The following is an 11,579-nucleotide window of genomic DNA, read 5'->3' on the forward strand; positions in this document are numbered from 1 at the left end:
AAAAAAAAAAAAATCAAAGTATTTTAAGTTTACATCTTTTAAGATTAATATTTCACTTACCACCAGATACCACCACTTTGGCACCTGTTAGCTCTGGTCGATCACTTTTTGTTAATTTCTGGTCAAGCCACTCTGATATTTCCACTGGTGAAGTACTTGATGCTGCATACATTAACACATATAATAAAACAACAACTATGATTTCAAGTTCTATAACAATAATTATTTTCAAGAGAAACACACAAGTATATAATTCCATGAAATTTAATTAATGTGAATTTTTGGTGCTCCTAATTCTCTCCGATAATGGAAAGACTTAAGGAGACTAAATTCCAGCCTTTGCCACATAGTTGTATGACTTGAGAAATCATTTAATTCTCTGAGTCTGAATATGGAATAATTTTCTTTCTATGAGGTCCAAATGAGACACTATATATGTTAAAGTGTAACACCCTCCACATGTTTACTGTTACATTCTTCTGTTATATTGAATCACCCAAATATAATAGGAAACAGCGACAAGAGTAAAAAAGCTTAATCTTAATAGATCCTGTCTCCCACTCCCTTGATCTACCAAAGCAACTATCCTAGTACCAAAGATAATGTGAAAAAAGATGCAAGTTATATATATTTATTATTTTTATATAAGCTTGGGAATATCATTTAAATTGAACTTTCAAATACTATGCATTAGAAATGTAAGCAGAGGTAATCTCTCATTATAATACAGTCTATGAATTAAAAAAATAAGAAAAACCAAAAAACTCCAAATGAACACTCACCCTTTTCTGAACTGGCAGTACCGCCACTTGTTGCTGCAGCTTCAAAAGATGTTCCACGGACAGAAAACACTTTCACTTTCTCATCACACTTCACTGTACATAGAGCATTTCCTGAAACATACAATCTATTTTTTAAAAGCAACAACAAAAGGCAACAAAACGAGCATTCCTTTGATGCTTGGAATTTACTTCATAGACAAGGCAAGAAATAACTCTTGACCAGTTGTCTTCTAACTCTATTAAGTGTAGGAAAAAGTGGAGCATAACAGTGAAGAAACATATCAGTAGACATTTGTATAACCCTGGATGTCTTTAAAAGCAGGACAGGTACTACCATGCCTAGAAGGAAGAAACTGGAACAGGCATCCACACTAAGAAGGTACGCTACACCCCTAAAAGGAATATGAACAAAGCTTCCTTCTCCAAAAACAATACAATCAGTAACTCAAAACTATGAGCTGCAACAACTTAATAAGAATGTAGCTACTATGCATGCTGAAGGAGGAATATCTTGAAAACACAACAGGTCATAAAGAACAGGTATGGATGTGCCAAGATTTTAAGAGGATTTGAGACACTCTGGATTAGCTATCACATTAACAGTAACCCAAACCATGACAAAATGTTTTCCCACAAACATTATGGAAGATGAAAAGTCTAATCTGAGAATTAGCCATTTATAGTGAAATACACAACTTTAATCAGAAAAAAACCGAAGAGTTCACTGCCTTCTCCAACCCCACTAGAGACCAGTTTGCTAAGCAAAAGATCAATCGACTGAAGAGACACTGAAATGAATTTATTTTCTTTTTTTCTTGAGACAGGGTCTTGCTCTGTTGCCCAGGCTGGAGTGCTGTGGCATGATCACAACTCACTATAGCCCTGACCTTCTGGCTCAAGCAATCCTCCCACCTCAGCCTCCCAAGTATCTATGACTACAGGCACATGCCACCATGCCTAGCTAATTATTTATTTATTTATTTATTTATTTATTTATTTATTTATTTTTTGAGATGGGGTCTTATTATGTTGCCCAGGATAGCCTCGAACTCCTGAGTTCAAGTAATCCTCCCACCTCAGCCTGCCAAAGTGCTGGGATTATAGGCACGAGCCACTGCAGCTGGCTAAAATGAATTTCTTAATGCTGATGGAAATGAAGTAGAAGAAGCAAAGATTGAGAATACTATTTTTTTTAAGTTTTGCTTTTCCAGGTACCACTCACAAAATATATTAAATAGTGAATCTAATTTTTATTAACCACTAGGAAAATACCACTCTACAAACTCAATAAACAGGCAGGAAATCGCTGTGCTTGAGATCCATCAAAGAGAATGACATGTCAAGGGCCACCAGCAATTCTAGACTAAAATTTTCCTCAGAAACCTTTAAGATGGTCCACTTAAAGCAATTGTATGGCTTGATTTAAAATTTACCTTCAAGATTAATTTATGCTTTTCACTAAAATTTAACATGTCGATTAATTATCTTCCTTGAGTACTCACCTGCATAAATAGTTCTCACAAATGTGTCAGGTGACTTGATTGCAATGATGTCAGAAATTGGGGCAACCTCAAGTTTGGCTGCTACTCTGGGCAAAAGGTTCTAAAAGCAAAATAAGCAGTGAGTTACACACATACACAGTGATGGATGACTATATATGATCAGTAATGACATATTCTAAATGCATATTCTGTAGAAATTTTAATTCAAATATTTTATATTTCATGTGCACCTTTGGATATACAACTTCAAGCACAGCTTTTTAAATAGGCTTTGAGATTGAGTACCTACCATTACTCTAACTACATTAAGAGTCATATGAGTTTCACAGTATTAAGCCACCTTAATGCAACATATTGAATTATGACATATGAAATTTACTATAATAAACATCAATTACCAAGTGTGACAGTTGTGGACTATTGAATTTAGATAAGAAAAGATAGAACAAATTTAGAAGGGTGGTAAAATTCTCAAATACTGAAAAAGATTATGCTCGTACATATTAACTTAACGTATATAAAAACATTCAAAGCAGACATTTTACCTTTTGTTTAAATTGATATTGCACAAAAAAAGAATAAGGCCAGGTACAGTGGCTGATGCCTGTAACCCCAGCACTTTGGGAGGCTGAGTTTGAGACCAGGAGGCCAGGAGTTTGAGACCAATGTGGCCAACATGGTGAAACACCATCTCTACTAAAAATACAAAAAATTAGCTGGGGATGGTGGTGTATGCCTGTAGTCCCAGCCACTCAGGAGACTGAGGCATGAGAATGAGAATTGCTTGAACCTGGGAGACGGAGGTTGCAGTGAGCTGATACCGTACCACTGCACTCCAGCCTGGGTGACAGAGCGAGACTCTGCCTCAAAAGAAAAAAAAAAAAAAGAAAAATAACACTAACCTGAAGAACAGTCTGTATAGTACGTATTTAAAAAGCAACAAAAATAAATTAAAGGTGTGTTCTTGTGCTTGTACTGAAATAGATGCATGTGCTAACTTTGTCCTTAGTAGCAGGAACCCAAGTCACAGTTCCCCAAGTCCCAGTTACTTCTTCTTTTTTTTTTTTTTTTGGAAACAGGGTCTCATTTTGTCACCCAGGCTGAAGTTGCAGTGGTGTGATCATAGCTCACTATAACCTTGAACTCCTGGGCTCAAGAGATTATTCTGCCTCGGCCTCCTGAGTAGCTGGGACTACAGGCACGTGCTACCGCACCCAGCTCATTTTCTTTTATTTATGTTTTGTTTTTTCCTGTAGAGACGGGGTCTTGCTTTGTTGTCCAGGCTGGTCTCGAATTCCTGGCCTCAACCTATCCTCCTGCCTTGGCCTCCCAAAGTGCTGGGATTACAGGCATGAGCCATCATGCCCATCCTGAAGCACTTACTTAATCTAGTTTAAAAACCAGATTTGTCAGTATTTAAAGTTAGCTTCAGTAAGTAACCCTCCTCCTGAACCATCTTCTTTAACTGTTCAGGAATTATTACTGGAATAGTTACTTGGCTGAACAGATTATCTTACAATTTTTATGTTATGCAGACTTTGCCTCTTTTTAAAGTTTTAGAAATTTCTAAATTGCTCAAAATTTAATGTCTTTTGTATTTTCATTATCCCTTGTCTTAACATATCTTCAAGAAATTTTACCATGGTACTTAAAAAGTATGTTTTCCTGAATCTGGTCTTCCATCTAAATGTCCTGAGGGTGGTTGGTACACAAATATCTATCCTATTAAAAATATATCCCATCCAACAGGCTGCCTGCATGGTTTCTGGGAAGCAGAAGCAATAATTGAGTTCTTTTTGTGCATACAAAATGACATTTTAAAATTCTAGTAGACAAGTATAAAAGTGTGTTATCTCAAAACCACAGCTGGTGAAGGACTATCATACAGCAAATTGTTTGGCTTCTTCTGATAGACATTTCTCATTCAAAACCCATTTACAGGCCGCACGACCAGCTACTATTATATGACCCTTATTCTCAAAACTCCCATCTGTCACAACATAGCAATCATGGCCAGAGTACTAAAATCTAGCTAATGACAAACACCCTTTCATGGTCTAACAATCTGTTAGGTGAACTGTCATCATAGAAAGAAACTCAAAGCTCATGAAATTATTTAAACTATCCAATATACAATCACAACTCTCAGAGACAGAATGGTCCACAAAGATTTTCTCACCCATCAGACTGGGGGAAAAATGTTAAAATGTATACTACCAAGTGTTGGTAATTAAGCAATAGGTATCAAATTTTTTAAACCACATAGCATTTGACTCAGTGATTTCACTTCTAGAACTCTAATGTAAATAAATTCCAGCCGATGTGTACACAGATACACGCATGAGCATGTTTTCTTGCAGCAAAGTATATAAATGTAAAAAACTGGAAACAAGTTAACTGTCCTTAGCTAAATATGGAATCTTATGCAGCCATAAAAAAGAGAGAAACATTATGAGCCAAAGTCATACTCTTTTTTTTTTTTTTTCTTGAGATGGTGTTGCTCTGTCACCCTGGAGCACAGGCTAGAGTGCAGCAGTGTGATCTCAGCTTATTGCAGCCTCAACCTTCTGGGCTCAAGCAATCCTCCCACCTCAGCCTCCCAAGCAGCTGGGACTACAGGCGTGCACCACCATACTCAGCTAATATTTATTTCTTTTTCTTTTTTCTTTTTTTTTTTTTTTTTTGTAGAGATGAGGTCTCACTGTATTGCCCAGGTTGGTCTAGAACTCCTGGGCTCAGACGATCCTCCCAAAGTGCTGGGATTACAGGCGTCGGCCACCGCACCCTGCCCAAGTCATACTCTTAAGTAAAAGCTACTAGTCACAAAACAATTCATGCCATACTATTCCATTTTAGAAGTAAAAAATATATAGCTGTACATGTACTGTAATTTAAAAATCCACAGAAGGAGGCCTAAAAGAATGTACAATTGTTAACAGCTATACTCCTAAAGAGGAGAGGGTGAGTTGGGAATAAGAAAGCAGGACTTTGACACCTTGCTCTGCACACTGCTGTACTACATGCATTCTTCCTAATAAGGATGTATTCGTGTATAACTTATTTCACAATTTTTAAAAGTAAAAATAGGCTAAGCACAGGGGCTCATGTCTATAATCCTAGCACTTTGGGAGGCTGAAATGAGAGGATGACTTGAGGCCAGGAATTTAACACCAGCCCGAACAACATAGGGAGACTACATTTATACAAAAAATTTAAAAATTAGCTGGGCATGGTGGCATGTACCTGTAGTCCTAGCCACTCAGAAGGCTAGGATAGGGGGATCGTTTGAGCCCACAAGCTGGAGGGTATGTTGAGCTACAATCGTGCCACTGCACTCCAGTCTGGGCAACAGAGCGAGGCTGAGGCAGGCAGATCACGTGAGGTCAGGAGTTTAAGACCAGCCTGTTCAACACGGCGAAACCCCGTCTCTACTAAACATACAAAAATTCGCCAAGTATGGTGGCACACACCCATAATCCCAGCTACACAGGAGGCTGAGGCAGGAGAATGGCTTGAATCCAGGAGGTGGAGGTTGCAGTGAGCTGAGATCATGCTGCTGCACTCCAGCCTGGGTGACAAAAGTAAGACACCATCTCAAAAAAAAAAAAAAGTAAAAATAAAGACTAAAAATGACACCTTATTAAGAATGGAATAAAAGAAAAGAGAGCTAAGATAACACTCACGGCCACAGAGAGCAAGAAAAATCCACGACACATTCCTTGTCTTAGGCTCCCATTACACTCTTCCACTCCATTTTTAACTTTATGTAGACCGCTACCCATCTGGTAACACACTCATTCTTCAGACACATCACAATGCACATGATCAGATTACGGCTTTCTTTACCTTAAGGATGTCTTCAACCACTACACAGCCCTTTCCAAATTCCCCATGTAGATAAAATTTGGCTTTTCTAGATATCCATCAGCCACCCAAATAAACCATCTCTTAAAATGGGCTACTAATACAAATGACTCCTGTTCGTTTGCTCGCTCGCTCTCTCTCACATGCAAGCAGAATTCATCATTACTTTTAAACGCAGAAAATTTTAAAATAATAGCCTAATTAGAGTTTTCTCCACAACTTAATTTGAAAACCTGGAAATGGTAGTTTTTTAACAGAAAATTATGACAAAATCTTGAAAGAATACATTTTAGCAAAACTACCACATCAATTCAGATAAATCCAGATTGGCTATATAAACAGTCTGTTGCACACTTTCAGCACAATGAAATCTAACCCCTTCAAGCAGTGATATCAGATTCCACATTCTCAACCTTCTCACCTTTCCAAAGGCAGATGCTCCAGCACAGATGTGTGTGTAATTGAACTGCTTCTGAGTTGCCAAAATCAATGGTGTCAGTTCCTCTGAGAATTAAACACATTTGATAAAAAATCTTTTGGAATACTTTCATAATCATATATTCAAGCATAATTTACACATGACATATTTTTCCACTGGAAAACCTCACCTGCAAGTAGGCCTCTGTACGCATCATGCTGAGCCACCAGAACTTTTGCTATGCCTGCTACTTTACAGAGATCTTGTGCCACCTGTGATTAAAAGATAAGTTCCTAATTATCCATCTATCAGAAATATACAAATAAAGGCACCACTATAAATATCAACAGATCATAAAATCTTAATGGCCAACTGTAAAAATTACTCTTATTAGCAAAAGGGCCAGTTAAGAATTAAAATATATTCTGGCCGGGCACAGTGGCTCAAGCCTGTAAACCCAGCACTTTGAGAGGCTGAGGCAGGCGGATCACTGGAGTCAGGAGTTCGAGACCAGCCTGGCCAACATGGTGAAACCTCATCTCTACTAAAAATACAAAAATTAGCTAGGCATAGTGGTGGGTGCCTGTAATCCCAGCTACTTGGGAGACTGAGGCAAGCGAATCACTTGAACCCAGGAGGCGGAGGTTACAGTGAGCCAAGATCACACCACTTTACTCCAGACTGGGCAAAAGAGTGAAACTCCGTCTCAAACAAACAAAAAAAGGATTAAAATATTAAAATACATTCCTTAACAAAGAAAATCTAATGCCAATAGATCTTACTACTGACTGACCTCACACTGTCCAACTACCAAGCATTTCAACAAATATTCCTGCCTTGAAAAAGAAAAGTGCTAATTGATAAACCAAAATCAACATGGCTCTTTATTCAAATTCAGTTATAAACTGTGCTTTTTACTTTTGGTTCAATCCAAGTGTTAAGTTCAATATCCTGGAAATGGTGAAAATGAAGTTCTCTTAGTAACATCCCATTGTCAACCACTGAGTTCCTGCCCACATACACACATTTATCTATGACAAAGCAAAATATTTCCTATTTTAATTCTTCATTTTTCCTGTTTAGAATCAGAATGGGGTTCTGAGAAAGCTTTGTGATCATTCAGATTTTCTATATTCAGAAGGCAATTAGATTTCCCCTTTTTAAGTATGTTTATTACATCATGGCTGGTTTCCACTTTAGCTAAGTCATATCAGTCATACTATCGTCTTCTGTCTCCTTGTTTACCTCCAAACTGATTCATTGATTCACTGATGAGTAGGATTGAACGGCTGTGCCTTCTGCTACCCTTGTATGAACTGTTAGCTTGCAACAATATTCACTGAAGAAAGGACGCACTGCAAAAATACCTCTCCTAAACCAAGTGTTCACCGGCATACCATTTTGTACTACAGAGGCCCTCTATTATGGATGCAGCAGAATTTAGCTTCTCAAACTTTAAGAGAATTCCCAATTAAGAAACTCAGTTAATTGCAATGTAGCTGCATAGCAGCATGGGATAGAAAATGGGGCAGAATTTTCCCATTGAAACGCTCTTGTTTTTACTGGCAAAAACTGCTGGCATTATACAGAAGAATAACTTGCTGTTTATGACAAATAGCTGAATAAAATGCTATAAAGCTGAACTCTATTAATGATCTCTTCATATAGGTATTAGTTGTTTTCTTTAAAATTAGAACATGACAGGTTAGGATTGTAACTGAGTACAGAAGATGATTTCTATTTGATTCTTCTCAAAGTAGTATAAAGCATCAAAGTATTTTTAAAGTAACATTACAATAATTATTTTAAATCACAGCAAAACAAACAACAAATCACAAATTCCTACATATCCAAAAACAGGGAAACCAAAAAGATGGCTTAGCCATCATATACTGTGGCTAATACATACGTACAAATAGATAGCTTAGCGATCACACATCACACATTGTGGCTGTATCAACTATGTAAGATTCTATAGTTGTTAGCAGGAATTGGGTAAAGAAACCCACATAACTAAACATAAACCCACCATAATATGTTCTTTTAAGGTATCAATTTCACGTAAAAAATCAGAAGCAACATCAGCAGTATGAATCTGCATTCTCACATGCTCTGAATTATTGTTATTTTTAATATATTTTTTGAGACAGTCTCACTTTGTTACCCAGGCTGGAGTGCAGTGGTACAATCTCTGCTTATTGCAACCTCTGCCACCCAGCTTCAAGTGGTTCTCGTGCCTCAGCCTTCCAAGTAGCTGGGACTACAGGCACGCACCACCACACCGGCTAATTTTTATATTTTTAGTAGAGACACGGTTTCACCATGTTGCCCAGGCTGGTCTCAAACACCTGACCTCAAGTGATCCACCCACCTCAGCCTCCCAAAGTCCTGAGATCACAGGCATAAGCCACCATGCCCGGCCACCATCACTTATTTAATAAAACATAAAATCCTCAAAACATACTCCCTTCAGATTTATTCCTCTGTGAAGTTTAAGCCCCAACTACACACTCAGCAACTCCTATACCATGTGAGAGGGAACTGGTGGCTCAAGCTATGTAAGCTTAATTGAAGCACTCATCTACATTGCAGCCTAGTGGCACAGACCCTGCAAATCATATCCTAGCACCTTTCTAGAGGGTTAGTGCCCCAAGCTGTTATCATCTGATTTCAACAACAGCAACAACAACAACAGCAAAAAACAAGAACATCTTTTAGTACCAGCTAGAGTTTGGAAAGAATAGTACTTAACATTCAAATTCTTCTACCAATTAAAACATCCATATTACATTGTCCAGATTTACCACTTTCAGGAATTAGAAGCAATTAGCAAGTATATTCATCAACACAAAAAAGAGATCAGTTATTAACCTCTAAGGGGACTCAAATATTATCATTCTACTTGGTACCTGATGGCACATGATGGTGCCAGTGGAACTAAATCAAGTATTCTACCTCATTTCAAAAGATAAAATACTTAGTGAGGAAACCTTTTAGTTCCTTTTTCACACATGGTAATGGTTGTGACACTGGCCATTTAATGAGGATTAGAGCCCAGTTTGGGTTACAGTCCTCAACATAATTCTCTGTTGCCATCTTTTCCTGTCTCTTGATGGAGATTATATTTGCTATGGCTGACCTTAAAAATTTCTCACCTTGTCACATTTGGTTCCAGCTACTAAGCAGGACACTTCACCTCCAAGGCGTGTGGCTGCAGTAATAGTATTTAAAGTAATAGGTGCTAGGGAATCATTTGCATGCTCAGCTATTACCAGGGTACTCTGAAATCGTAGCAATGAGGCCTAAAAAGAGAAAAAAGGAAAAAAAAAAAAGGTAAAGAATGTTATCACAGGCTTTTTTTTTTACTCTAATTGTTAAGGATGTAAGCTTTAAAGAAAACTATTCCGTACACAATACTGTTCTATAAATTTATTTATAAAATACTTGTTCAATATTGAAAATCTAGCTATTTGTGTCTACCACTGTACTACTAATATTCTTTTTTTCTTTTTTTTTTTTTTTTTTTTCGGAGTCTTGCTCTGTCGCCCAGGCTGGAGTGCAGTGGCACGATCATGGCTCACCACTGCAAGCTCCGCCTCCCAGGTTCATGTCATTTTCCTGCTTCAGCCTCCCAAGTAGCTGGGACTACAGGCGCCCACCAACACATCAGCTAATTTTGTTTTTGTACTTTCATGAGAGATGGGGTTTCACTGTGTTAGCCAGGATGGTCTCCATCTCCTGACCTCGTGATCCGCCTGCCTCAGCCTCCCAAAGTGCTGGAATTACAGGCTTGAGCCACCGCACGCAGCCTACTAATATTCTTATCTAATAAAAATAAGAACGCAAATTAGCCTTCTATTGTTAGGAAAAGTGTTTAATTACTTCAAAACAACTTTCCCACTAATCTACATCTGATAAGAAACTACTATATAACTAAATGTAAATTTCTTAGACAGAACATATTAACTACCTAACTAGGAACTGGTCAAATTCTACTACCAATTACATTTGGTTACATACATACTGTACTCCTACAGTACAGGAGTACAGTATAATCAGAAATAATGGGTGTGAAATTAGTCACAAAAGTTGATCCCTATTGCTTCAGTCAAAATGCTTTCAGTACCAAAATAATTGATAATGGAAATGTGTTTTTAAAATATGACACTAAACAGAAATTTTGCCAGGTTTTGACTGTTCAAATATGCTTCTGGATTCAAAAAAGGAAGCTTGCAGACAGTATACTGGAACCAACCAACATCCAGCCCTATCTAATGCAGACGATCAAGAAACCACCAATCACTCATGGTCATGTGGAATAATTTCAAACACAAGGAACACAGAGATGAACAAGAATGGTCCCTGTGCTCAAATAGTTCACAGGAAATTAGACTTGTTCACATACAATTATAAAATAGAACAGTTTTTCAAATAATGAAGAGATCCAAAATGTTGAAGGCTACAGATCATGAAGCAGAGTCAAGAGGGGAAGAAAGGAAGGAAGTTCAGGTGTTCCTATCATGTGAAAAGATGAGGAATGGCATCATAGGCATGAGGAAAAAATAAAATACTGGAACTATTCTTGTGGAAAATGGCAAAGAAAAGTGAGAAAAAGAGGAACTGTGGATCAAATGGCATGGTTGTGTGGCTTAATTCAGCAATAACCTTAAGCTCTGGAGTTGGAGTGAAGAAAGCATAGCATGAAATTTACCCAGAGTTGGAAACTTAAAAGGAGGGTATGAACTGAAGGAAAGTCAGGACAATTCCTGGAATGAAATGAAAGTTCTTAGAAAGCAAATACCGGCCGGTGCGGTGGCTCAAGCCTGTAATCCCAGCACTTTGGGAGGCTGAGACGGCCAGATCACGAGGTCAGGAGATCAAGACCATCCTGGCTAACACGGTGAAATCACGTCTCTACTAAAAAATACAAAAAACGGCCGGGCGCGGTGGCTCAAGCCTGTAATCCCAGCACTTTGGGAGGCCGAGACGGGCGGATCACGAGGTCAGGAGATC

General features: G+C 38.1%; 1 protein-coding gene across 3 annotated transcripts in view; it reads right to left on the reverse strand.

The window, feature by feature from the left end:
• The window catches only part of ETFA (electron-transfer-flavoprotein, alpha polypeptide), a 139,072-nt gene that overhangs the window by 106,347 nt on the left and 21,146 nt on the right, over positions 1 to 11,579 (reverse strand). For 2 of the 3 annotated variants that reach the window (XM_011982667.1, XM_011982666.1), the window contains exons 2-7: positions 9,722 to 9,868; positions 6,757 to 6,838; positions 6,570 to 6,652; positions 2,285 to 2,384; positions 783 to 893; positions 61 to 162 (exon numbers count right to left, since the gene is read on the reverse strand). In XM_011982667.1, coding sequence (XP_011838057.1) covers positions 61 to 162; positions 783 to 893; positions 2,285 to 2,384; positions 6,570 to 6,652; positions 6,757 to 6,838; positions 9,722 to 9,868 — 625 coding nt within the window. The remainder of the gene's footprint in view (positions 1 to 60; positions 163 to 782; positions 894 to 2,284; positions 2,385 to 6,569; positions 6,653 to 6,756; positions 6,839 to 9,721; positions 9,869 to 11,579) is intronic. The other variant, XM_011982668.1, reaches the window with a different exon arrangement.

The sequence above is a fragment of the Mandrillus leucophaeus genome, unplaced genomic scaffold (genome assembly GCF_000951045.1).
Source record: "Mandrillus leucophaeus isolate KB7577 unplaced genomic scaffold, Mleu.le_1.0 Scaffold241, whole genome shotgun sequence".
NCBI lineage: Eukaryota > Metazoa > Chordata > Mammalia > Primates > Cercopithecidae > Mandrillus > Mandrillus leucophaeus.